This window comes from Pan paniscus, chromosome 1, assembly GCF_029289425.2.
Source record: "Pan paniscus chromosome 1, NHGRI_mPanPan1-v2.0_pri, whole genome shotgun sequence".
Taxonomy (NCBI): Eukaryota; Metazoa; Chordata; class Mammalia; order Primates; family Hominidae; genus Pan; species Pan paniscus.
Window position 1 is genome coordinate 193,476,941 of NC_073249.2, and position 27,522 is coordinate 193,504,462.

Here is a 27,522-nt window from a genome sequence, read left to right on the forward strand (position 1 = left end):
CCCTCGCCCCGCCCCCGGCGGAGGCGGCCGCGGGAGCCGTCCCAGACTCGCCGCATTGTCTCCGCGGCGGCTGCAGCCCTCGAGCGCCCGCCGCGCGCGCGCGCGCAACCCCGGCCGCCGCCCGCGCTCCCGCCCCGGCCTCGCGCCCCCGTCCCGGCCTCGCGCCCCGGCCGCCCTTTGTTGACGCCGGCCAGGCCGGTGCGGTCGGATGCGCCGCGGCAGCCCCGGGCCCCGGCTCGGAGGCTCCCGGCGGAGAGGAGGCGGCCCGCCCGGGCCCGGGACCCCGCGCGAGTCGGCGCCCGGCCGAGGGGCTGCGTAGGCCCCGCCCGGCCAGGCCCAGCCGGGCCCTGGACAGGTCAGTGCCGGGGCGGGGGAGGGGTTCTCGCCAGTAGGGAGGCCGGGGGCCGCGCTCGCCGCACTGGAAGTCGGGCACCGCCCTCGGTGCCCCTAACGGCCCGGGCCTACGCGGCTGCCAGGCCGTGCCAGTCGCGGCTCTCGTCCGCGCGGCGCCTGGGAGGTGCCCTGCTCCCCAGCCTCGCTCGCCTGGGGACCCTGCGCGCCCGTCGCCCCTGGAAGCCCTGTGTCACCTCGGCGCGCCGCAGCTTCCGCGTCCCCAGGCCCCGCACACCCCACCCCAGCCCCAACCTAGGACCGGCCTCCCCGCCGCTGCGACTTCCCTGGGACGGACGGTGCGTTCGGGGTCGAGACTGCTGGCATCTGCCGTACTTTATTGGTGGTGGACTCCCTATCTTGGAGGCGCCTGCGGCTTCGCTGGAGAGTTTTGTTTTTAATCTAGTTCAGTCTCACGAGGTTTTTAATTGGATGGAAAGGGACAAGCTGTTCTGTGTCTGTCTTTTCTTCCATTTTTAGAAGAGCGTTTTCTCTCCTTCCTATGCCAAATGAAGGTAGACTATATTTGTTGCTTCTTTACATTAAAATCGGGATTTGTGAGATTCTGTATTTAAACTGAAGTCCACAGACAGGGAAATAATTGGCCCAAGGTCAGGTTGCAAACCAGTGGCGACGCTACCATCTGAACTAAGCCCTGGGCCCCGTGTCGGATACGAGTCAGTGCCCTGCTACGGCCCACCCACCCGTCTTCCATAACCTGAACTGATCTCACCCACATACTTTCGGTTCTGAACAACTTTCCTTTCCTTCCTACTCCATACCTACGATATGTACCTTCATGTGCTGTGTACGGAACACACTCTTTTCATCTTTTTCTTCCCTTACAAATCAATGACAGCCTTCCCCTCGGATATCTCCCGTGTTTGATCCTTAATCCCCTCTCCATTAGCATATTGGGCCCAGAGGATCCCTTGCAAAATAAGCTACCTACCTAAATCCATCATATGTCCCTGATTTTTCTAGGACAGCCCCAATTTAAACTATTCCATCCCATTGTCTATCAGCCTGAGTATCTCCATTTTTGGTTTAAAAAATAATGTCACTTTGTACCACAGCCTACTGACCTGGCCTTTTCCAGCCATTTGGCTCTGGAGCATAACTGGGTAATCCAATTATCATTCACCTGGGATTTTTCTTCTCTGCCTGAGTCAACCCAAATGTTGGAACTGCCAGGATTTCTAGGTCAGCATGAACATTACAGGCTAATGAGGCAAGGAAATTCCTTCTTGCTCTTGTATTTCTTCCCACCTCCCCCACCCGCCCATCTTTTATTCTGGTACAGGGCAACAGACCTGTGGCAGACCCTATTGATTAGGATTTAGGTTTAGGTCACAAGGGATGTAGGGCTTCCCATCGTTTTGACTTTAGAACAGAAATAAAGTACCTGACCGTGTTGGTTATCGGGCAAGAGGCTGTCTTGAACCTTAAGATAACCAGCACAGCAAAGTAGTTCTGGTTTCATTCAGTTAGATTTAACATAGTTTTATTTGGCTCCCATTTTAGGTAAAGTACTGCCCTAGGCACTGGGGAATATAAAAGTGATTTTAACAAATAGCTCCCAACATCTGGATCTACATTTGGGAGTATTCACCCTTTCTAACCAGCTGATAAACTGTGTTTTCCACTGGTGATTTCTCTGTACCTAAGTTCCAGCCCCTGCAAGGCGGGAACTGGGGCCTCTGGCTTGGCTCACTCACAAGGGCGGGCTTGTTTCGCAGAAGGTCGGGCAGATGGGGAGTGGTGCTCTTTTGGCACCTGCCCTTTCCAGGCACTCTTCATCACATGAGCTCTGCTTCTCAGCCCACCCAAGATCTGTTTCCAGGCTCGTCCATGCACACAGGGAAGAATAGACATCTTTTTCCTCCAGCCTGAATCTTGAGAAAGGGGGTAGTTTCTTAGTCCTTTCTGTTGTACTTGAGTCGGTTTCTCAGTTGTCCAACTATGTTTTCTCTCCTGTTTTCACCCCCTTCTTTTTTCCCCCAAACTGTTCTTTACTGACATGTGGCACAAAGGTGCTTAATGAATGTTGGTGTTTCATCATGTCCCCACCTCCTGGCCCTTTCCACTCTCTCCCAGGTCCTGGGTTAATTTTTAATTTACCTTTGTCAAGCTCACTCCATATATATTATTTACTCTTCCCTCTAAGTAAAGAAGGACCTCCAGCCCCTTTTCCTTCTGTCACAGTCATCATTCTCCTGGCTGTGGGTCTCATCATCTCATCAGCCATTGTTTCTGCATTCTCTGCCTCCTTCAGGGAAGGAGAGCCTCTTAGGAAGGCAGTGTGCTGCTTCCCCTGACATACCTGCTCTGTCATTGACTTTCTAGTCTAAGCGGACTGACCCTGAGATTTCTCTTCCTGCCACCAAGCCCTTCCCTCAGCTATGACCCTGTGCCTGTTCCTTGCTCTGGCTCAGCCCCAGAATCCACTCTTTTTCAGACCACATCCTTTTTCCTGTGTTACTCATTTCCTGTCTCAGATACTTTGGATCCCTTGGTTCTGATCTTTCAGCGGGAGAGGGCATGTTAAGAGGAGTAAGTAGATGGATGATCTTACACAATTGAACTCTTCTTACCTCTGGCCTTGTATGCTCTTACATAGGCTGTCCCCTCTCTACATTTTCTTATTTAAGGAAAAACACAGAACATGATTATTGTCTCAGAATTAGGAACCCCTACTGGTGTGCTCGTAGGTGTCTTTTTGTCTACTTTTCTCTATTGTGAATGTGTAAAGGGGATGACCTCACTGCCTTAGACTCTTCCCTTAAGTCTCTGTCCTCCCTTAGGCTGTGGACCTCAGGCCAGGCGTTCAGTAACCATTTGTCAAGTAAAGTTCCCCCACCTCCTCACTTTCATCCAGCATGGATCAGCAAGCCAAAATAAAGTTAAAGTTTAAAAAACCTAGGGAATAGGTTGGTGACTCCAGTTCCTGTAATGCTGCTCATCATTAGTACGGTGTTTACCAAGAGTTTTTCCCTCTTCTTGAGTCAGTCTAAATTTATATTAAACTTCTCCCAGCTGTTCAATATTTAATCTCCAGACAGATTTAGTTCCAGCCATAGAAAGATTCTCTTCTGAAAGGACACCTACTGGAGACGAGAGTAGGGAAATGAGAATGAGGAGTCTTCATAATTGATAGTTTCTCTTTTATTCCCTTTGTTTTGTGCCATTTTGCTACTGAAAGATGATCATGATGATGACTTTCTGTGGTCAGGAGGAATCTCACAAAAGTGGTTGTAGAGAGAGGCTTTTGTGTACCCCTCAGGAGACTGTCCTGGAGTGAGGTGCCCCTCTGAGCCTGCCCACCCTCCCCACCTCCCCCCAGTCCCCAGCCCTATGGGAAAGCAGGGTGAGAACTGACTGCGTTATGCAGTCTACTCTGATGGGGACTTTGTGCCAATGACAGAAGTGGCTCTCTCTTTGGGGACTTAACACCTTGTTTCATGGAACCCAAAACTGAACTACCCCTCAAGATGGGAGTCTGAACACATAGATTTATGCTTTAAATGTTTTTAGGGCATGGTTTAAACTATGAGTCACCAGTTAAAACCCTTTTTGAATATGTTTTCTGTTTAAAAAAAAAGTTGCCTATTTAAGATAACTACTTATTCACAACTCAAACAGAGGTAGGCTTCACTTGAAGCAATGACTTATTTAACATTTTTCATTTGAATTACTAGCCACATCAGAACACTGATTTGATATTTCTAAAGATATTCAGAGGCAAACCATCTTTAATTCTGCTTTATGATGTGGATATTTTGGGAATTGTTAGGAAAATAATCAACCATTTGCATATCCAAGACATAATTATTACAAATTCTGGATTTTTCCCCATCAGTAACAAAAGTCCAGTATAAATGACATGGTCAAGAAATGGGCTCTTTTATCATAGTCAAGAATTATACAATTTAGAATTACTAGTTTTTGAAGAAAAAGTATGCTAAGGAACACAGCATATAATTTAAGTCATAAACCGTTGCTCTGAGATTCATTGTAAGACCATGTAGACCAGCATAGAAAACTTCAAGGTTTTTTTTGTTTCCTTCTCCTTCCAAATTATTTTTATAGTTAGTGAAAAAGGATATGCTTTCCTGTTCTTCCAATTTCCAAATGATATTTAGGTAAGTCCAAAAGAAGAGAACATTCTTTCTACATCTGGTAAAGACATGACTGCTGTTAAACACAGATTGCCAGTGCTCTGAGATGAATCCAGATGTTGAAGAGAGCCCCAGTTTGCTATTATGACTTTAAAACATAAGCAAATGTCTGTTTTTTTCAGATGATTGTCTTCTTAGCAGTGAAATTTATTATCATTTGTATTAAGAAGAGATGACTGTTAGATGCCATGCCATAACCAACTCTTCTCCAGTAGATTAGGAGGACCAGGCCTGATACTGAATATTGGAACTGTTGGCAAGAAAATGAAAGTTCGTGACTGCTTGAGTTATTTTTAAAACTCTAGTTGCATGGCTGTTATGTCTCAAATACTATATAATTATCCCTAGTTACTGGTATCTTTAGCATATTTGAAACCATCCATATGTGACCTAAAGCCACACAGCTATATTAAGACATTTTTGAACAATCAAAGCAAATGACACTTTAAATTAAAACAAAACTAATATGAAGCAACTACTTTAAAAAAAAATTGGGACCAGGCACGGTGGCTCATGCCTGGGGGGCCGAGGAAGGAGGATCACTTGAGCGCAGGAGTTCGAGACCAGCCTGAGCAATATAACAAGACCTCGCCTCTACAGATAATTTAAAAAAAAAAATTACCTGGGCATAGTGGCACACGCCTGTGGTCTCAGTTGCTCAGGAGACCGAGGTGGGAGGATCGCTTCAGTGTGGACAGTCGAGGCTTCAGTGAGCCATGATCGTGCCACTGCACTCCAGCCTGGGTGACAGAGCGAGGCCTCATCTCAAAAAATAAAAAATAAAAAAATTTGATTAAATCCACATTTTGAGGCCTCCAGTAATCAGTATTAATCTGTTCTGTCAGTTGACTGGTGGCAAAATAGGGTGACTGGAAGCTTAGACAATGGTTATAAGGAGGAAAGGAGTAATGTTTCCATGAGCAGAAATGATCAATAGAACTGATTTGCAAGGTATGTAGTATGTAGTCCATAATATAGACAGGACAACTGAGGCTTAGCGTTCCCTCCTCCAGTCTCCCCTGACATTTATCTAACAATATTAGTGATGCTGCAGTTGATAACCAAAAAAATAGTCATCATATTGGGGAACATGGCTGCCTTTCCCTGTTATCAACCTGAAAATAATTGGAGAGTTTACTAAACATTTCTAGATTTCTTTTGTAAACTGGTAGAAATCCATCTTCCATGAGTTTATCTTAAACTGGGTTTATTTTTAGCCTTTTAAACTAATTTCTTTTCATAAGCTAAATCATCTGGCATTACAAGTTACATAAATTTAGTATTTTCTAAGTAAAGCAGTGCTTCCTTTTATTTGTCTTAAAGTTAACCTTTCTTTTGGTTTCTAGGGTTCTTCTGCACTGTCTGCTTAAAACCCCCCTTTATGAAAAAACTGCATAGAAAGAGAATCTGGTGCTTGTCTTCTTGTCCTTTAGATTAATAGCCATTGAAGGTGACTTGAGTCTTTGCTTTGCCCTTTAGGACAGAAGCATTTCTGTTATGTTGCAGTCACAGTGGAGGTAACATTTCTTCCTGAAGCCTGACCTCAACAGTGCAAGGACAGGACTACCGACATAGACCAAGACGTCTGAGGAACACAAACCTCAGATACCTCAGTTTGGGCCACGGAAAGATTAGCCCTGCTCTGGGGCTGTAAGAGGCCAGACTCAGTGAAAGAGTGAGATTAGAATGATTTCCTAATCTTCTCACAGGTCTCAGTGACGTTGGCACTCCTGTGTCCAAGCTCAGCCTAGTCCAGTGTGTTGTGCCTGCATTACATTATTTAATCCTCACCACAGCTATATGTAAGACAGATATAAGTACCCCATTTCATAGATGAGGAAAGAGGCCTAGAGTAACTTGCCCAGCATTACAGGATAGGATTTAAGCCTAGAGTCTTTTTTTTTTTTTTTTTTTTTTTGAGACAGAGTCTTGCTCTGTTGCCAGGATGGAGTGCAGTGGTGCAATCTCGGCTCACTGCAACCTCTGCCTCCAGGGTTCAAGCAATTCTCCTGCCTCAGCCTCCCGAGTAGCTGGGACTACAGGCGCTCGCCACCACACCCAGTTATTTTTTATTTTTTTATTTTTTGTATTTTTACTAGAGACAGGGTTTCACCATGTTGACCAGGATGGTCTCAATCTCTTGACGTCGTGATCCACCTGCCTCAGCCTCCCAAAGTGCTAGGATTACAGGCATGAGCCGCTATACCTGGCCGCCTAGAGTCTTTCTAATCCCACAGTCTTAACTGCCATGTAGCACAGCTTCTGCGTGTATTCAGTGCCAGGCATTTTACATATATAATATTTACTGAAACCTCCCAGACAGGTAGGTAGTATGAGCCTCGTTGTTACAGATGGAGAAACCAAGACTCAGAACAGGCAGTGAGTGCTTGAAGCCACACAGATAATCAAAGGTGGACCAGAATATGAGTCCAGGTCTGGCCCCCAGAGCCCATGCTCTTTCTACTCTGCCATTCTGCCTTTTATCTCCCCTGATCTTAGTGTCTACTGTAGAACCTCTCCCATTGGTTCTAGACATTTTGCATTTTGAAATCATAGCATGGGCCGGAGCACTATGATGTGAGACTATCTGGGAGCCCTTGACCCTGGCATTTGATACCAGTGGACTGGCCTCCATCACCAGGGTTAAGTAGAACTCTTTGAAAACTCCTCCCTGACTCCCTGCAGCCAGGGCCAGCTATTATTCCCTGGTGTGTTGACCTGGTGGAAGTCACTCTGGTCCTGCAGGTGCTGCTGCTGAGTTTGAGCTCAGGCCCCTCTTGCAGTCCTCAGCCTGTGGGCTGGGAAGCGTTCAAGCAGCTGTTTGGAAATCCCCCACTGCTCCCGTTGTCCTGAACTGCATGGGGTAGGGGGAGGGTGGCTGTTCGCTCCATTGATTCCTTCCTGCATAGCTGGGGGTGGCAGCTTGGAGCACATTCAGCTGTTTACAATTCAGCTTATGTACACTTTAGCTGGGGATTGTGGGTGAGTCAGAAGGGCCGTTCTCTTTGCCTGTGTCCTGAGAGACAGCATGAAAGTCAGCTGTATGGTAATGGCTGCCAGCAAGGGAGGAGCCCCCTCCCTGCCAGATGCCTTAACGGGAGCTGGTCAACACAGATGCTTAAAATCCAGTAAGCTCTCCAAACCTTTCAACCCAGACCCAGCAAGAGCATTTTGCAGTGACGCTGAGGGCAAGGCTGGAGGGTCCCCTGGCTTGGCCTCTCCTTCATCCTGCTGGCCAGCCCCCTGCAAGGAACTCAGGTGTGGATCTCAGTCATCCGCAGCCAGTGACCCTCCTGTGCCTGAAAAGCTCACCAGTTTTCTCAGCAAAGAGCCCCACAGGGTCCTTCTGTCACTGCTGTGCCTTCCCTTCTCTGGGAGAGGTCCTTCAGAGGAGGTGCTTCAGAGAGGTTCTTCAGGGAGCCACAGCCTGCTGTGTCAAGGCAAGGAGTCCTTGTCCCTTTGACAGCTCTGCCCTTAGCAGATTTGAAAAGGCTGCAGACATTGGATGTTCCCCCTGCCTTCTGGTATTCAGAGGACCCCAGGTGGGAAGGGTCTATAATTTTCCCACCACTAAGAGTTCATTTTGTGTATGTTTTACAAGATATTGTCTTCCAAATAAATGGCATTCGTTCGTTTTATTCTAAAATGCACACTTTTACAATCTGTACTTGAGACGCACACGTAATCAATGTGTAAATTCGTTGTGGGGGAAATGGGTCATCTTAACAACTGACCGCATTTTAGAATTTGGGAAACATGGTAACATGATATTAAATAATAGCATGTTTTGCCCTCCTGAAGGTATATATTATGTGCTGTTTCCTTTTCGGCTTCTTGAGATATCGAATCCAGCTTGTGCGTCCTGATTAACTAGATTCAGGGATCCTGCTTAGTCATCCAGGAATCCCAATTTGGGAATCACTCATCTAGATCATCCTGTGCTTCCCAACCCAAATGCTCCAGCCCACATGTGATATCTGGCCTCTGCCTCAGAAGGTCCCAGAATACAGTTTACATGTCTTGTCCTCTTTTCCCAAGTGCCCTCGTGCTATCCACGGCTAATCAGCGCAGCCCTCCCTCCACCTGTGTGGCCCACCCGGAAAAGTCTAAAGCACTGGGTTCTAGTGTGGGTTCTGCCACTGCCTGTGTCCAAGCTCAGCCTAGTCCAGTGTGTTGTGCCTGCATTACATTATTTAATCCTCACCACAGCTATATGTAAGACAGATATAAGTACCCCATTTCATAGATGAGGAAACAGGCCTAGAGTAACTTGCCCAGCATTACAGGATGGGATTTAAGCCTAGAGTCTTTTTTTGTGACCTTTTGTGACCTTGGGCAAATCACCTCACCTCTGAGGCCAAGTTGCTTCATCTAGGACATTTAAGATGTTAAACTCAGGGCCTTTCTAACTTTAATCCTCTGGGATCTAGTGCCCTGTGATCCAAAACAATCACTACCCACCCCCTCCCCCACCCCATCCCTAAATTGGGAGGAAAGCAATCTGTTTATCTGAGTCGAGTAATTCACAGTAAAGTGTGAATGACTGTAAGATGTATACTTGCATTTTAAAGAAATTGTTAACCAAATGAATCTCTAATTGATGGACTCTGTCAGGGTCCCAGATAGAGCTTAGCCTGCCTGTTCCCCTCCCTCCTCCCCTCCTCCCCCCAACTCCCTCTCAGTCACTTTCCTACCCTTCACTTACCCCGCCCTGGGGGAAGGTGTCAACAAACAGGTGTTTGTGAAATCTCTTGCCTTCCTCACTTTCAGTGGCATTAATTTCTTTGGGGGCCCAAATATAACCAAAGAAATTGTAAAGCGTGGCCCCAGATCTTTCCATGAGGACTGGGCACTCTGTCCTCAGCTTACCGCACTGCAGTACGGCCTGTTGCTTGGACCAGGTATGTGCTGTGTTTGCTGCTGTCTCCTGGATATGGTTTAACTGGGCATCACTCTGCAGTGCTCCACTGAGGCGGTTTCTAGAGCAAATGGTTCCTTGGGAACCCTGCAGAGACCACCCTGGCCACATGGCTGGGCCTGCTGAACTGAAGCACAGTGAGCATGACTTCAGTGCTGGGGGCTTGGAGATTGTGCTTTGGGTTTTATAGGTGACCTTGTTTGCCATTTGTTGAGCGAATTTGTTGTAAGAAAATGAGCCATGTTATCATCTACTCTGCTTCTTTAAATTCTTTATTCACTTCATGAGCTCTGTCATACTCCTACTGCAACCAAACAGTAAATAGAAGTCTTTTAAGTTAAAATACATACTCCCTTCTCATGATAAGGTGGAAATCAGCCATTGACCAAGGTGAGGGGGTAGAAGGAAAAGCTCCGTTTGGTCTCCATTGCCTTTGAAGCCATGTCTTCAGGCTATCTTAGGGTCAGATAGAATGAGTGCTAGGCCATCTGAAATACCTGTTGCAGATGTTAGTACAGATTGAGCATCCCAGATCCAAAATGCTCCAAAATCCCAAACTTTTTGAGCACCTACGTGATACTCAAAGGAAATGCTCATTGGAGCGTTTCAGATTTTTGGATTTGCTCAACCAGTAAGTATAATGCAAATATTCTAAAACCTGAAAAAATCCAAAATTAAAAACACTTCTGGTCCCAGGCATTTTGGATAAGGGATACTTAACCTGTACTAAGCTGTATTCCAGTATAACAAAACAAAACATCAGCACTGGCTCTGAAGTGGCCCAATTGTGCATAACTGGCACCAGCCTGACGTCTGTCCTCAGCAGGCTGGAGAGCCCGTCAGCTCTGGACATCAACCCACTGGTCCTAGGACCCTCCCTGCCTCTGCCTCTAGAGGTCATCCTGCCTTGCCAAGTGCCTGGGTCTGGCAAAAATGTTTCAAAGGGGACAGGGAATTCAGAGGTCCACCTGTACCTCTTTTCTGTTGAGGAAATCCCCACTGTAACAGGAAGACATGGGCCAAAAAATAGCTCTTATTCTTCATAATCAGGTATCTAGAAATGCCGCTCCGGTAGGCAGGTACCACCAGCCTAGCTGCTCTCAAAACATCATAGCTTCAGAAAGCAACTTGTAAATCTCAGCTAGTGCCAAATTGCTTATCTTGGCACTAGGCAGCCCTGTATTCTATATGTAGACAGTGAAGACTGAGATCATGGATGCCACACATTCCAGTTTAGTGGTCATTAAGCACCTATCATATTTTGGACATGGGGTTAGCCCCTGAAGATCTCGAGGTGACCGAGTGAGTGGTAGCCCCCTGCCTAGAGAAGTCTGCTCTGCTTAGGAGACGTGACCAGTCCCAAAGCAGATAATTTCACAAACAGGAGCTGAGTAGTCCTTCCTGTTTTCTCCCACCCCTGTAAGGGCTGTTTGTACCAGAGCCTGTGAATGAGACCAGAAATGAGAAACAGCCTAGAAGTTGAGACATATGTTAGGCAAGACTCCGTGGAATATGCTGCTGTGTTCATTCTGACCGGAATACTTGGCCCTTTGTGGTCAGCGTCAACTAAAGGCCAAGATTTTACCTCCCCCTTCCCCCACCGAAGCCTGGCTTTACTCCCCTCCCCCAGCCTCTCCCATCGGCCTTATCCTGCCTCCACCTTTCGGTTTCAAGTGCCTGACTGTATACAGGCATTTGAGACCTGTGGGAATGCCCGGCAGCACTTATAGCCTCTGAACTGGTCAAGGGAATTGAGTAAGGAACCAAATTCAGAGTATTTCTTTGTCTCTTTTATCTGGCCTCAGGGCCAGCAGGGCAGGTTTCTGCAAGTTTCACTGTTAAGCTGCTTTCCCCCAAAGGCCGCAAAGCAGTCTGGGAGAGCGGGAAGCAGATTAAATTAATCTCAGTGTGCTGAGCTTGGCAGGGGGCGAGATTGTGTTCGGTCATTCCAGGAATAGCCCAAACTCCTTTGTTACTAAAGCAGATGAGGAGCTATTGGCCTACAAGATGACTGCAAAGCGAAGTAGCTGTGAACCTTTGTATATTCATAAAACACTCTCCCATCTGTCCCTTGGATTCTGTCTCTCCTTTGATCTGCCCTGGGTTACAATGGGGAGTGGTAGTTTCTAATGTGGTGCAAGAGTTTTTTAATGTGTTCTCTCTCTTAACAAGATCTTTTTTAAAAAACAACCTCAAATTCCCAAAAGTTTTGCTTCCCAGAGTTAAGCATTGGCTCTGTAGCCTTTGAGCTGGTGACCATATCTGCTCACGAATGTATCTGGCACGAAGACAGACTCTGACCTCAAGAGTGATCTTCTGTCTTGCAGTGAACATTAATAGGCATAGATCTGAGACAGGAGTTGGGGATGGAGGCAGGGAAGTCAAGCAAGGATAGAGGGATCCCACAAAAGACAAGGTCAGAGGGGGGCTGTTTTCTGATGACTATCAGCGAAAGAGGCAGGAGGTGGGAGTGATCCCAGAATTAAGAGGAGAATGGATTAATTCCATGGAGGAATTCATTAAACTGAAACAAGGGAATTATTACTTTCTACCTATGCTCTCAGTCAGAGATGTGACTGTCTTTAAAGCAAACACAGAAAACCAAAAATCTTACCAACCAGATCTCTTACATGACTACACCTGACAGATGATGCTTAGTATTAACTAGGTACCTGATGTTAAAAGATGTAGGCAGAGAGGGCCTAGGATGATTAGGAATTTGTAGCCTTTTTATGTAAGAAATACCTGAAAGAACAGAAGGGCTTTGTCCTGGAGGAGAGAAGACTGTGGTCATGAGTGACATCCTTCATGACACCAGGAGCATTCTCAAGCATTTTCTCGTAAGCTAGCACGCACTGCCTTTCACTGGCTCATTAGTCCTCACAGCAGCACTCTAAGGTAGGCGTAGGATCCTTATTTCACAGCCAATGAAGCTGAGGCTTAGAGAGGGACAATGACTTGCCCGCAGTTGACTCAATGATAGAGACCAGTCTCTAAGCCAGGTCTAAGCCCGTGTCTCTGCCTGTTAGACAAATCTGATTGGCCTTGTTCTCTGTGAGTTTAAGGAACAGAACGAGGATAACTGGGCAGAAATTAATAGAAAGACAGATTTTGGGCTCGTTATATAAGGAATCACTAACGAGCCGTCCAATGTGGGAACAAACTGCTTCCAGAGTAGTGAGTTTCTTTGTCGCTGGAGGTATTCAAACAAATGCCAGAAAATCATTGGGTGGGCATATTATAGAAAATTTTCAAGCATTGGTAAGAGATCGAACCAGACTTTCCAATCCTATAATTGTATAATCTGCAGTCCATTAGACTCATCAGGGAATATTTTACCAGGCTCTAATTGGGAGGAAATAGCCATCATCTAAAAAACAAAATTTTAGCTTTCATAGTAATCTTTCTATGTTAGTAATTCATTTTAAATAAAATAGATGTTTCTTAGCATATGCAAAACATAAAAGCAGAGAAAATGTAATTGTGTAAAGGCAGACTTAAATATTTAAAATTTAAAAGCACAGAAACTTAATTTGATTGAATCATCAACTCAGTCCTCCTAGTTATTCATAGATTGTGAGGGAAAGGGGTTTTTTCTACGTTCTCAAACATGGATGTGAGGGCCATCTGGCTGCAACACCTGTCACCCCATTGATCGGCAGAGTTGATTCCGCTGATCTGGCTGGCTAGGCAGGTGTCCCCTTCCTCCTTCACTGCTCCATGTGCGTCCCTCCTGAACCAGCAGCTGGGTCAAAGAGGACGACCATCCCGTAGAGGAGGGCCGTCCCTCAGTCAAGGGCATATGAGTAGCTGCCCTCCCCTGCTAGAACCTCCAGACAAGCTCTCAAGTTCTCAGACACCTTTGCAATTGGAAAGACTAATTCTAAAAGAAAGGAAATGTTTCCATCTCTACAGAAAAGCCAAAGCTGTTTAAAAAATTTTTTTCAAGTGAATATAGGCACTTAATGGAAACTTTCTAACTTACTGGTATAACTGTGTCTCAAACAAACAAAAAAAAACTTCATTGGTTCTTTCTCTTAGATGGCCCCTGCTCAGCTCAGAAGTTTATTATGTAGCTGAATTATGGAGGACTGAGTACTAAAGACATGAGTCATAGTCAACTCTTGTTCATTAAAGGTTTATCCTGGTTTAGTTAGCATTAGAACCACCAGTAAGAACATGAGCTTGAGGCTGGGCGCGGTGGCTCATGCCTGTAATCCCAGCACTTTGCGAGGCTGAGGCAGGTGGACCACCTGAGATCAGGAGTTCGAGACCAGCCTGGCCAACATGGTGAAACCCAGTCCCTACTAAAAATACAAAAATTAGCCGGGTATGGTGGTACGTGCCTGTAATCCCAGCTACTCAGGAGGCCGAGGCAGGAGAATCGCTTGAACCTGAGAGGCAGAGGTTGCAGTGAGCATAGGTCGCACCACTGCATTCCAGCCTGGGTGACAGAGTGAGACTCCATCTAAAAAAAAAAAACAACAACAACAAAAAAACATGAGCTTGAGTGGACCAAGACCCATTATGAACTAGTCATAAACCACCTTTTCTTTCCCCCCCTCCCCCGCCAAGATAGAGTCTTGCTCTGTCGCCTAGGCTGGAGGGGAGTGGCGAGATCTCAGCTCACTGCAGCCTCCACCTCCTGGGTTCAAGCAGTTCTCCTGCCTCAGCCTCCTGAGTAGCTGGGATTACAGGCACGCACCACCATGCCCGGATAATTTTTGTATTCTTAGTAGAGACAGGGTTTCACCATGTTGGCCAGGCTGGTCTTCAACTCTTGACCTGGTGATCCACCCGCCTCGGTCTTCCAAAGTGCTGAGATTACAGGTGTGAGCCGCCATGCCTGGCCCTAAACCACCTTTTCTCAAACGTGTCTGTTTTGACTTTTCCATACTATATAATTAAGCACAAAGAATTCCTATTCTGTGGTGGTATTATGGATCTTTAACATGAAATATGAGCATCTTCATATAAAGTTTTATGCAAAGATTACTTAACAAGTGTGCTGAAATCACTTTTAAAGTATATATCACTCATACCTCACTGGGCTATGCTTTATATTAATGGACTTGTTGCAATAAAGAAATGGCTTTTTCTTTCTTTTGTTTTCTTTTTTAGGAAGTTCCAGGTTAAAGGCAGCCTCAGCTCACGGGGCAGTTGGTGGTGGTAGAGAACAGCCCTGGGAAGGGGGCGGGAGAGAGTTACAGAAGTGAGGAGATGAAGTCTTGCACGTCTAAGACAATGAGACAGCTCATGAGAGATGCTGTTTGAAGTGGAAGAGAGGAAGTTCACTGTCGTGTGGTTGTGTATAGGCATGTAATCTCACTTTCTGGAGCACTCTGTTAGGTCTTTTAGAGGAAGGCTAGCAGGCCCATGGGGAAGGAGAATTAGGAAAGGTTGTCCACAGAGAGACAGAGGATCTATGATTTGGTGAGGATCAGATTAGATAAGAAGCTGACATCTGGGCATGAGGACTGATTTTGAGAGCACTCAGCTCAGCAGAAACAGCAGAGAAAATCTCAGCTCTGCCTAGCAGCCTTCTTAGCAGAGAAATGGAATTTCTGCATATTTCAATGCACTGACCCCAGATGACCAGTCTCTGAATAGTCAAATATACATGATAGCCTTTACTTGGGGTTCAGCACCCACATTCCCTTGGCATCAATTTCTGGGGTTCAGTGTTTTGACATTTCACAGGGCTCTTAAAATCCCTCCTCTGAGGAACCTCGTAGAAGCTTCTCTTTATCATACTCAAAGCCCTATACCTAGCTCAGCTTCTTGTCCTGGTTTTAGATGTCACCTTGAATACTTTTCTCCCTCAAACTGAGTATTAACCTTATTTGTTCAAATCAGTATCGACCAAGGTCTTAACTCCTCAAAGATAGAATTCCCGTCTGTTTAACCGGGTTAACTGTTCATAGCACGGTTGGGAAATGAAGAAACGCTGCTAGCTGATTAGCTGCATGCGTTGTTGTGGAACTGACTATACTCATACTTGGTGATGTGTCCATTGAAACTGTGCCACTTTTAAATGGGTCACTGAGGGGAGGGGACTGCTTGGTTTGCATTGTCGCTTGGCCCCACGGTAAAAGCCGGGCGCAGTTTGAGTCCTTGCTGTCCCTCCCTGGGCGTGGACTCTGGCTCTGATCTCCCCTGCTTTGTTTTCCTACTCTCTCTCATGCAGAGACAGGGCAGGGCATTGTTCATGCACTGACCGACCTCAGCAGCCCCGGCATGACCTCAGGGAACGGAAACTCTGCCTCCAGCATCGCCGGCACTGCCCCCCAGAATGGTGAGAATAAACCACCACAGGCCATTGTGAAACCCCAAATCCTGACGCATGTTATCGAAGGGTTTGTGATCCAGGAGGGGGCGGAGCCTTTCCCGGTACGGACTACTTCTTTTCCCCTTTTTTTTTTAAGTATATTTTGGATGTGTCTTAGAATATTTTTACATTTCCATGTAAAATTTCTGAAAATGTGAACAATTTGCTCTTTCCTTGCTAACTTCCTCCCCCAAAGAATATAGAGCCATTTCTTTCTAGGATTATCTTTCCAAGGTCCAGAAGAGGGGGGTCAGTGATCAGGAATAATTGACAAGACCCTTGGTTAGAAGTTTCCCACACAAACTCAGGTGTGTCCCTGCCTGATGATGTGTGAACCCTTGGTTAAAAGGGAGTTCACTGTGGGATATTTGGTGAGAGATGATGGGTTTTGGGAAATTAGATTTCATTGGGTTTTGAATGCCAAAACCTCTGAATGGCAAAACTTTGGCCAGTTAGGAACAAAAGGAATTGCACAGAACAGAATTCTCAAGATACGTGTATCAGAAATGAATGTGAGGAAACAGGGTCACAACCTGAAGCTTGTTTTCTGGGGACAGAGCCTTGAAAGGGGAGTTAATGAGATTGAGGGGCACTCAGAAAGGTCACGATGGAAGCCTAAGACTAACAAGAAATATCCAAGAGCCACGAAGATGGGTTATTGACCAAAGCACCCAGAGCTGCTTCTGTGCAGTGTGCACTGGAGACAGTGGTGCTGCCCTGTGGGTGTGGAGGAGCCCAGAGCCAGGGGCACACCAGCCTCTGTTCTGATGAAAAGTATCTGGCTGTTGGAGAGACATCTTTCTGGGATACCATCTGCCTTTTCCTCATTCTTTGGTTCCATGAGTGGTTTGATTAGCCTGCAGAAGACGCGGAGCTTGATTAACTGAGATGGGTGAACTGCTCCTGTAAAATGCCAAAAGACACATAGCTTCTTGTCTTCTTTCCCACTGGAGGTTGTCCAAGGCCAGTGGCAAAGAAATCTGCCTGGAACACCTTAGCTAGAAGTGGCTCTCGCTCTGTTACATCCCTTCCCTGTTAGACTGGGCCTCCTAGAGTAACACTAGAAACCACCTGATCTCATGGGGTGGAGGCAGATTGCATAGCACCCCCAGCATTGCCCTAGAGTCGGTGCCACGTGACTGGCTACCAGGCTGCCTAAACACAGGTCACAAAAGGAGATCTAAACGCGTAAATAAGCTGCTCTGGGGTTCTGACAACTGAGAGTTCATTGGCTTTGTGGCCCAGGGTCCATTTTTTCCTGCTGTCCTCTGTGGCGGCCTGTACCTCTGGCTTGGGTCAGGCATTGGGGTAAGGTGGAGAACAGTAAAAAAATCAGAAAATGGGTGCTGAGTCTCTCTCTCGTATGTACAGCCTCACACAGACTCCGCTCTGTCCTTGCCTGGAGATGCGTGGGTACTGGGTCTTGGTGCTTGATCTGGCACTGTGGGAAACCTGATCTCAGCCCTTAGACTCTTACTGGAATAGACATTTTCCTAATCTCCTGAGCCATCCGTTGGTCCTGGACAGAAGCCATCCCTGTACTTTGCCCATTAGCATCTTACCTCGTGAGCCAACCAGCAAAATAGGGCCTTGAGCCCAGCACACTTGGATGATGACATGGGGGAAGGTTTGAGGAGGGCTGGCCTCTGTGCCTGGATACTTTATATGTGTAATTGTGATGAGGATGGATAGCAAGGAAGCCGCTCCCACCTGACCCTCACGGCCTCCGTGTTACCTGTCCTCTAGGTGGGACGCTCGTCCCTGCTGGTGGGGAATCTCAAGAAGAAGTATGCACAGGGGTTCCTGCCTGAGAAACTTCCACAGCAGGATCACACCACCACCACTGACTCGGAGATGGAGGAGCCCTATCTGCAAGGTGGGCATCTCAGACCCTGAATCTCTCAGCCTCCCAGCGTGGCTGGAAAGGCAGGCCTCACACACTTCCTCTCTCTGTTTCCCCAGAGGAACCCTGAGCCAGCGAGTCTGTAAACATTTCCCCCAGCACCTCCTCAGCCTCCTTCCCTCAAAAAGAGGGATAGGGGAAATCAGGGGAACCATGTGTCCTCTGCTCCCCCAATCCCCCTCCAGCCAACCACAGGATCCCAAGAATGGCTTTTCCTGTGGGAATCATTGGAAAGTTTTAGGCATGACTGTAGGAGTGGCCCCAGGCAAGTCCTGCCCTTCGTCCCTGCCTTGAGACTGGGGCCAGCTCTGGGTCACAGCAGAGACCAGGCAAGGCTGCTCTTTCCACATGAAGCACTGACAGGGCTGCACAGCTGCAGGAGCATGGGCTCCTGAGGTCTTTTATTGGGTGAGCAGCCAGCTGCATAGATCAAGGTGTGATGATGCCAGCGGAGCAGCTGTGACAGCATCCAGAGTATTTCCTGGGGGCTCCTGCTTTCTTCCACAGTCATTTGATGCTGATTCTTCCCCACCTGTGTTTTGCCTCAGACTCAGACCACGTGGAAGAAAAAATGTCAAGTATACAAGGGGCATCCCCAGACACCCTTGAGTGCATTCCAGGGGTGAGAACCACTGGCATTTTCCATGCTAGAATGCTGCTGTATGTCACAGCTGTGAGAGCAGGAGGACCAGGCAGGATGGAGTAGGGAGGCCCCGTGGTGGGGCTGGCCACAGTCCTGCAGGAATTTCTCATTCTCCACCCTACCCATTTCTATACTTTTCAGAATCCAAAGAGGAGGGTGCTCCCCTCAAACTCAAGTGTGAGCTCTGTGGCCGGGTGGACTTTGCCTATAAGTTTAAGCGTTCCAAGCGCTTCTGTTCCATGGCTTGTGCAAAGAGGTGAGTGGCCCCAGCCCCCTCCATTTCCCCAGGACTGCACTTTATGTCCCACCTCCTGTCATTAATAGTCTACCCCAGGAGGTCCATAGGGGTGGCTTCTCCAGTTTCCTAGTTCCTCGACCCACCTGGAAGCAGGATGGCATCCCTAATTCAACAAGCACAAGAAGCCAGAACCCCTAAGAGCAGGTGGGAGAGAGCAGCGGGAGTCCAAGGAAAAGCCGCAGTGCTTTGGCTCGGCTGGCCCTCCTGGGCTCCATTGGCACCCATTCGCCTTTCCTAGCATTGGCAGCCCCTGCCTTGTTAGGGTAAGCCTTGCCCAGAACCACAGCTATAGTGTTCCCTTGGTGAGCTCTCGCCCAGCATAGATCACTAATGGTCATCATAAAAACCACTGTCATTTCCTGAGAACCTGCTGTGTGCTAGTCACTGTGCCAGTCAATTGATACGATTATCTCATCTTCAAAATAACTCCCAAGACAGGTATTACTATTGTCCCCTTTATACAGGTTAGGAAGCCAAAGTACAAAGGAGTAGTAGTGCCTCAGATGACACAGCTAATAAGCCATGGGCCTGGGGATTTAGGCTTGTCCAATTCTAAAGCCATGTGTGGTCTTTGTACCACGATGGAAGCAGCAGCTGACCTTGAAGCCCTGAAATCCCAGAAGAGAAGAAATCTCTAGGTCCCAGACAGAGGTGCTCTGCATGCCAAGCTAGAGTTCAGCTATCTTCAGCCCTCATTCCCCTCAGGCTGTTGGAGCAGCCAGGCCACTCCCCAGCAGGACAGTGGACAGTAGTTTCCCGTCACAGGGTAACATTTATAGTGGAATAAGTCAGGTGTGAGCTTTCGCCCTGGTCCAAGTCCAGGTGTCTCAAACATTTTACAGACATTATCTCATATTGTAAGACCAGACCTAGAAAGTGAGTGGTATTACCCCCAACTCCAGATAAGGAAACGGAGGATCAGGGCTTAAGTGACTTAAACCCAAAGTCACACAGCTAGTAGTTAGTGATGGAGTTAGGATCTGAACCAATAGATGGACTCAAAATTTGTCAGACAGCTTGGCTGTGCTCATTCTGCCTACGGCCCATAAGCACAATGACTACTGTGACATCCCCTGTTCCCCTGTCCCTGAAGGTACAACGTGGGATGCACCAAACGGGTGGGACTTTTCCACTCAGACCGGAGCAAGCTGCAGAAGGCAGGAGCTGCGACCCACAACCGCCGTCGGGCCAGCAAAGCCAGTCTGCCACCACTTACCAAGGATACCAAGAAGCAGGTAAGAGGCGGGCAGAGCCTGAAGCTCCATCCCCACAGTCCCCACAGCTTCCCTTCCATGGCCCTCGACACCACGGTCCCCTCCAGCTGCCGACTTCAGCGCACTCTGCTGTGCTCTCATTCCTTGTAGACCTGTCCAGTCGAGCCTTCTGCACCCCAGTAGGTCCCTTCATTTAGACCCATGGGTGCTTACAAGGTTCCCTGCCCCCTTCCGTGGCCTTGCCTCAACATCACCCCACCTTCCAGTTTGCCTCCATCCTTGGCTTCTGGAGCCACGGAAATGGGGTCTCCCCTGGGCTGCTCAGGTAACCTCCTGCCTTACGTGGAGGGCTGGGTGAGAAGGCAGCCTCCACCCTTTGTTTTGCCACCTTTTTGCCTCCCTGAACACGCGAGCACAGAGTTCTTGAAGGTCTCTACCAGGAACATGGGTATTCAGTCATTAAATATTTTTTAGCACCAGCTGTATGCCAGAAACTCTGTTAGGCACTAGGCTCTAAGGACACAGTCTCGCCTTAAAGGAACTCCACAGCGTGGTGTGATGTTTTATAACCTTATGTATAATTTTGCCTGTTGTTTTTGTCTTAAACCTCCTTAAGAATGGTCCAAAGCTGTGTACGTACAGAAGAAATGTTACATGCTATTTCAAGTGGCTCTGTGATCACCTCCTAGAACTCAGAGCCCTGCTTTAAAACTCATGTTTAGAAAAAGATAATTGCAGTATTGTGTGGTAGACACTACAATACTAAGAGGGACTAACTCTGCCTAGGGTAGGAGACAGGACAGCATGGAAGATGCTGTTAGATCTGGGAACTCAGACGTGTAGTAGTAGGCCAAGTAGAAAGAGGAGAAATACCTCCTTTGTTCATCACTGCTGCTAGAGATGGTTTGTTCCCCCATCCTGAAGAAAACTCTCTGCTCCCAGCCAACAGGCACTGTGCCCCTTTCGGTTACTGCTGCTTTGCAGCTAACACACAGCCAGGAAGACTCCAGCCGTTGCTCAGATAACTCAAGCTATGAGGAACCCTTGTCACCCATCTCAGCCAGCTCATCTACTTCCCGCCGGCGACAAGGCCAGCGGGACCTGGAGCTCCCCGACATGCATATGCGGGACCTGGTGGGCATGGGACACCACTTCCTGCCAAGTGAGCCCACCAAGTGGAATGTAGAAGACGTCTACGAATTCATCCGCTCTCTGCCAGGTAAGGCCCTTGGAAATTCCATGTCTCCCCGGAATAGCAAGGAAAGAGAAAATGAGAGACCCTCCCACCACCAGGAGGATTAGGTAGTTCAGTTAATGACTCAGGTTCAGGAACTGGGGTGCAGAAATGAGTGAGATGAGCTCCCTGCCTATAAGAGCTTGCTTATATTCAGCATAGAATGCAAACTATAAATATTCCATAGCTGTAATTCTGTGTATTTTCTGGCATGGGAAGTGATCTGTGTGAAATACAGAGATGATAATATAATTAACTGTCTCTCTCTCCTGGGAGAGATTAGGAGGGGAGTCAGGTAGAGTGTAGGATATGTGTCAAGAACATCAAAATTAAGAAAATAGCCAGGTGTGGTGGCTCACACCTATAGTCCCAGCACTTTGGGAGGCTGAGGTGGGGGGATTGCTTGAGGTCAGGAGTTTGAGAACAGCCTGGGCAACATGGTGAGACCTGTCTCTACCAAAAAAAAAAAAAATTTAATTAAGAAAATGTAAACTAAATGACAGTAGACAGACAAGTATGCCTTTGCTGGATGGAGAGACTGCAAGAGGGCGCACATGCAGAGGCATGAAGATAGGGAAGTCTGTGGTATGGCCAGACATGGCACAGAGCCCTGTGTGGTGGAGCACAAGTGGTGGTGAGGCCCAGGATCTAGGAGCCAGCTGTAAGAGGCAAGCCTTACATCATTCACAGATGCCTTCAGTGGGGCCTGGATGCATTACTGTTTTTCTGCCAGTCTCACTCATACACCGACCAGGTCAGGTATTCATGGCAACCACAAGCCTCTTTCTCAGAGACTGCAGTGTGGTTAAGAGCACAGACTTCTGAGTCACACAGAACTGGGTTCAAATTCTGGCTCTGTCACTTAACCTAGTATGTTATCTCTTCATCCCCAAAATTTTTATTACACAGTTGCTGTGGGTAAGGAATTCAGGAGTGGCTTCCTGGGCCGTTCTGCCTCAGGTGTCTTATGAGGTTGCAATTAAGATATCAGCCAAGGCTGAGGTCACGTGAATACTGAAGAGCTGTGGGGTCTCTTCCAAGGTGCCTCACTCACGTGATTTGCCCTGGGCTGGCTGTTGGCAAGAGGCCTTGGTTCCTGTCTATATGGGCCTCTCCAGAGGGCTGCTCGAGTGTTCTCATGATATGCATGGCAGTGGGATGTCCCCACAGGTAGGGATCCAGGAGCGCAAGGTAGAAGCCACTGTGCCCTTTATGATCTAGCCTCTGAAGCCACGTACTGGCATTTTCACAATATATTTTTTTAATTACAATTTTTCACAATATCTTATTGGTCACACAGGTCAGTCTTACTCATTGTGAGAGGGCAAGAACTGGGAAGCAAGGATTATTGGGAGCCACTCAGAGACAAGCCATGTAGTTCACCATGACCCCCAGAAATTTGTGTTCCTTCCTCATGCAGAATACCCTCACCGCCACCAAATCCCCGACAGTTTGGTCCCATGACAGCATCAGTTTGAAGTCCAGGCTCTCATCATTGAGGTGAGATGAGGCTCCTGGGGTCCAGTTCTTCAAGTATAGGTCCTCTCAGTCTGAAGATCTGAGAACTAGAGAGAGAGGCTATCTGCTCCCTTCCACAAACCCAATGCACAGTGGGACAGCCATAGGATAACCATTACAGACATGCCCATCCAAAAAGGGAGAAACAGGGAGCGTACAAGAGTCGCTGATCCATTCCAGTTCCGAAATCCGCTAGGGTTTATGGTGGCATTTCCTCAATTGGGACTCAAAGCCTGGGAGTGATTTCTGTCTTGGTTCTGCCCTCTGAGTTCTCCTTCCTTTTCTGTGAAAAGTAGCCTGTATTTTCAGGGTAGTCGTTTTCTCAGCCTGCTTCCTCCTTTTTATTTTATATTACCTTTGACTTTTTTGTTTTTTGTTTTTGAGATAGAGGCTTGCTCCGTCACCCAGGCTATTGTGCAATGGCGTGATCTCGGCTCACTGCAACCTCCGCCTCCTGGGTTCAAGCAATTCTGCCTCAGCCTCTTGAGTAGCTGGGATTACAGACATTCGCCACCACACACAGCTAATTTTTGTATTTTAGTAGAGATGGGGTTTCACCATGTTGGCAGGCTGGTCTCAAACTCCTTACCTCAGGCGATCCACCCACCTCAGCCTCCTAAAGTGCTGGGATTATAGGCGTGAGCCACTGCGCCCAGCCTACCTTTGACTCTTAAAATCAGTAATTCAGTATTTCTTAAAATAATTGTGGGTTTTCTGGGAATCTTGTTGGGGTCCATTCCATTAGACAAAAACCACACCCAGAATTATCTTCAAGGGTAAGCTGTTGTCTGCATTGGTATTCTTCTGAAGCTGAGGGGCAGCATGGACAGTGCCCTTCACATTCTTAGAAACCCTGCTGTTGAAAAGAGGATCTGCGAGGCATGCCTAGAAAATCCATCGAGAGCCTTTGGATTGAATAGCTCTTTGAGGCATCACTTTAGATCTTTCTGAAGTCTTCACAAAAAGATTTAAGTCACATCCTAAGTTTAATCTGTAGACCATGTTTTCTTAACTGTGCCCTGAATTTGATCTTTGCCTAGAAACCATTTCTTAATGTTAGCATCATGTGCCATCTGGAGAGGCTGGGCATTTTTAAAACCGGCAGATCCCGGTTCCTTTATGTTGAACAGTTTTGTTTGTTTGTTTTTACCTTCTCTCTCTCCTATTTTACTGTGAGCAGCAGTAAGAAGCCAAGCAACACCTTCCACATTCTGCCTGAAAATCTCCTTAGCTAGACCACCCACTTCATGAGGTACATTCAACTTACATTTCTGCTACCAACCACATTTTTACAAAATGTTCTTTTATTTCATAACAGAGACCCTGTTTCTTCCAATCTCCACTAAGAGTTTCCTCACTTTCCTTTAGGACTCCCCAGCAGCTTCCCTAAAGGCCATGAGACTTCTATATACAGTCTCTCAAAGCACCTTAGACACTCACGCTTTCCACAGAGTCCTTCTGGCTCCTGCCTGTGGCCAGTTCTGAGGCCACGCCCACATCTATAGAGCTGTTTGATGTCAGCACTCCTTTTCCAGGTACCAGAATCTGCATTAGTTACCTATTGCCATGATGTAAATTATTCCAGAACTCAGTGACTTTAAGCAGCAATCAATCACTTGTCATCTCAAGGGCCATGTGGGTCAGGAATCGAGTGGCTCGGCTGGGCAGTCCTGGTATGAGGCTCCTGGTGTCCAGTTCCTCTAAGAACTGGAAACAGAGAGGTTATCTGCTCCCTTCCACAAACCCAGTGTATGAGTTTGAGGTCATATGAGGTCTCAGGGAAGACGCCATACAGGCTGCAGTGTCTGAGGTCTGGAGCCAGAAAACCCACTTCCAGCACGGTTCACTCACACGGCAAGGAGGCCGGGGACCACCAGGGCCTTGGCTGTTCTCCACGCATGCCTCTCCAAAGGGTTGCTGGGGTGGCTTACTGGTAGCTGGCTTACTCTGCAGTAACCCAGGCAGAAGAGTGAGGTGAGAACTGCTGTGCCCTTTATGATCTAGCCTCAGAAATCACACGCTGTCACTTCCTCAGCACTTTAGTGGACATGGGTCTGCCCAGTTCATGGAGCAGGGGTCTGAACAGGGGCACATAGGAGGAGGCCCAGATCGCGGCTGCTGTGGGTGAGTTGCACAGCCTCTCTCAAGCTGCAAAATAAGAACAGCAGCGCCTTCCTCAAGGCGTGGTTATGAGGACTAAAAGAAATAATGGATGCAGATAACTAGATCTAGATAACTAGATGCAGTGGCTGCCAGAGGTGAACACTGGCGGCTTGGATTGACACTGTCTTTGGTGGTACCCCCTCAGGCTGCCAGGAGATAGCAGAGGAATTCCGTGCCCAGGAAATCGACGGGCAAGCCCTGCTGCTGCTCAAGGAGGACCACCTGATGAGCGCCATGAACATCAAGCTGGGGCCCGCCCTGAAGATCTACGCCCGCATCAGCATGCTCAAGGACTCCTAGGGCTGGCGGCAGCCAGGATTCTGGCCCAGGGCGCCTCCTCCCGACTGAGCAGAGCCAGACAGACATTCCTGAGGGGCCCAGAAATGGGGCCAGTTGGAGGGCAGGGGCTCTCCCTAGGGGCATAGCTGGTGAGGAGGTCTGGGCACCTCCTCCATGGCTCTCAGGGGCCTTTCATTTCTGTGGGAGGGGCAGAGAGGTAGGTGGCACAGAAGATGGGGCTTTATGCTTGTAAATATTGATAGCACTGGCTTCCTCCAAAGTCCCAATACTCTAGCCCCGCTCTCTTCCCCTCTTTCTGTCCCCCATTTTCCAGGGGGTATATGGTCAGGGCTCCCCAACCTGAGTTGGGTTACTTCAAGGGCAGCCAGCAGGCCTGGATGGAGGCGTAGAAAGCCCTTGCCTTCCTTCCTCCCACTTCTTTCTCCAGGCCTGGTTAACTCTTCCGTTGTCAGCTTCTCCCCCTTCAGCCTGTTTCTGCAGCAGCCAGGGTTCTCCTCCCTACACCCTCTGCAGGTGGAGAGAGAGAAGCTGGGCCCAGCTGGGCCGTGCCTGCTGGCACAGACGCCTTAACGCTGTGTGTATGACTGTGTGACTGTGTGGGAGCCTGGACTGACAGATAGGCCAAGGGCTACTCTCTGGCATCTCCAGGTGTTTTGTAGCAAACAGCCACTTAGTGCTTTGTCCTGGACTCCACTCAGCCTCAGGATGGGGAATAGCCAAGAATGGCAGCCTCAGCGCAGAGGCAAGGTCAGAAAGAGACGGCGCTTCAGAGTTTCCTTTCCAGACACCCCTCCCCGCACTGTGAAGTTCCCCTGACTGCCCTCCTGGTTCACAAAGAGCATTAAGAAAGCTGCGGTGGTCTGAGCAACATAGCCCAGAGGGCTGAGCCTCCTGGCCTGCCTGCCTGCCCACCCTGGGAGTCCCAGTGGTGAGGCTCAGAGAACTTCTAAGGGGAGAGAACAGCTGGAGTTTCTGTTGATGTGAAGAAGGCAGCTCTTGGCCTCCCACTCCCACACTTCTTTGCCTATCATCTTCCTAGCAGCAATTTGAGCTACCTGAGGAGGAGGCAGGGCAGAAAGGGCGAGGGCCTGCCTCTGACCTGCAGTGTCCTTTGCAGGAAGGAGGTAGGCACCTTTCTGAGCTTATTCTATTCCCCACTCACACCCCCAGGCAGGGTTGGAAATGAAGGACTTTTTTAACTTTTGTTTTTGTTTTTTAAAAATAAATCTGTAAAATCTGTCTCTTTGGTGCCTTTCTCCCCTAGGAATGCCTGTCTCTGGGCCCAAATGGCTACTTTTCACCCATACAGACAGGTGGGTCCCTGGGCTGGGGAAGGGACCTTAAGTGGACGGCATATCCTCCACACTTTTCTGGAGCTGGGTCATTTGAGGGTGCCCTCAGCTGCAGTTCACACGGGTAGATACCAGCTTTCTTCACACGGTGTCCCTTGGAGTGAGAGGGTCCAGAAGCCCTTTCTGCTCTGCGACCCCCTACCCGCCATTCCCACTTGGGAGATGATGACTGTTGGGCTAGCAGCCTCTGGACACCTGGGGCAGAACCCAGACTCTCCCATCTCCCAGCACACACCTCTCGATAGAGCTGCACAGCATCCAGAATAGCCTTGGGATGCCTTTGGTTCACTGAGCACTTTTACATGCTCAAATAGAAAATGATTAGGGCAGAGATGAGGCATCTAAGCCTTGAATAAAGGAGAAAGGGCATTCCAGACCAAGGCAGTAAGTGCAAAGGCACAAGCATGAACGTGGAAGTGCAAATGAGAGGCAGGTGAGCTGGCTGGATTAGACGTGTGTGCTGCTAACCGTGACCTGTGTTGACCACATGCCTCTGAACCAGGCACTGTGCTAGAAATGAGACTGGGGTGAAGCACAGAATAACCATGTGCCCTCTTGCGTGGAGTGAAATCTACCCCACATCTATGGGGGGAGGGGAAAAAGGGGCAGCTTGGCATTACTGCTCCTCCCCCTTCATCAGGTTTTTCCCTAAGGGACCATTTCTACCTGTTAAAAATTTAGGTTATGGCTGCTCACATCTGTAAACCCAGCACTTTGGGGAGGCCGATGTGGGAGGATTGCTTGAGGCCAGGAGTTTGAGACCAACCTGGGCAACATAGAGAGACCCCATATCTACAAAAAAATACCAAAAAATGGCAAGGTGGTGCATACCTGTAATCCCAGCTATTCTGGAGGCTGAGGTCGATCACTTGAGCCCAAGAGTTCAAGGCTGCAGTGAGCTATGATTGCACCACTGCACCCCCAACCCAGGTGACAGACAAAAACCCTATTTTTTTTAAAAAAAAAAAGCAGGGGTGGGGGTGGTTTGAGGGTCAGGCCACAACCTACTGAATCACAGTCTCTAAAGGACAATTACTTACTTGAAAGTAACTTTCAAGAACCAACACTCACATCTTAATAACT

General features: G+C 48.1%; 1 protein-coding gene across 11 annotated transcripts in view; it reads left to right on the plus strand.

The window, feature by feature from the left end:
• Positions 1-26,326, plus strand: part of PHC2 (polyhomeotic homolog 2) — a 107,588-nt gene extending 81,262 nt beyond the window's left edge. For 8 of the 11 annotated variants that reach the window (XM_034960657.3, XM_055095697.2, XM_057299458.2 and 5 more), the window contains 6 exons: positions 15,674-15,876; positions 17,561-17,690; positions 18,502-18,616; positions 19,752-19,893; positions 20,815-21,091; positions 24,933-26,326. In XM_034960657.3, coding sequence (XP_034816548.3) covers positions 15,674-15,876; positions 17,561-17,690; positions 18,502-18,616; positions 19,752-19,893; positions 20,815-21,091; positions 24,933-25,087 — 1,022 coding nt within the window. In that variant the 3' untranslated portion in view covers positions 25,088-26,326. The other 3 variants (XM_008964990.5, XM_008964989.5, XR_010108822.1) reach the window with 3 other exon arrangements.
• The last annotated feature ends 1,196 nt before the right edge of the window (positions 26,327-27,522 follow it).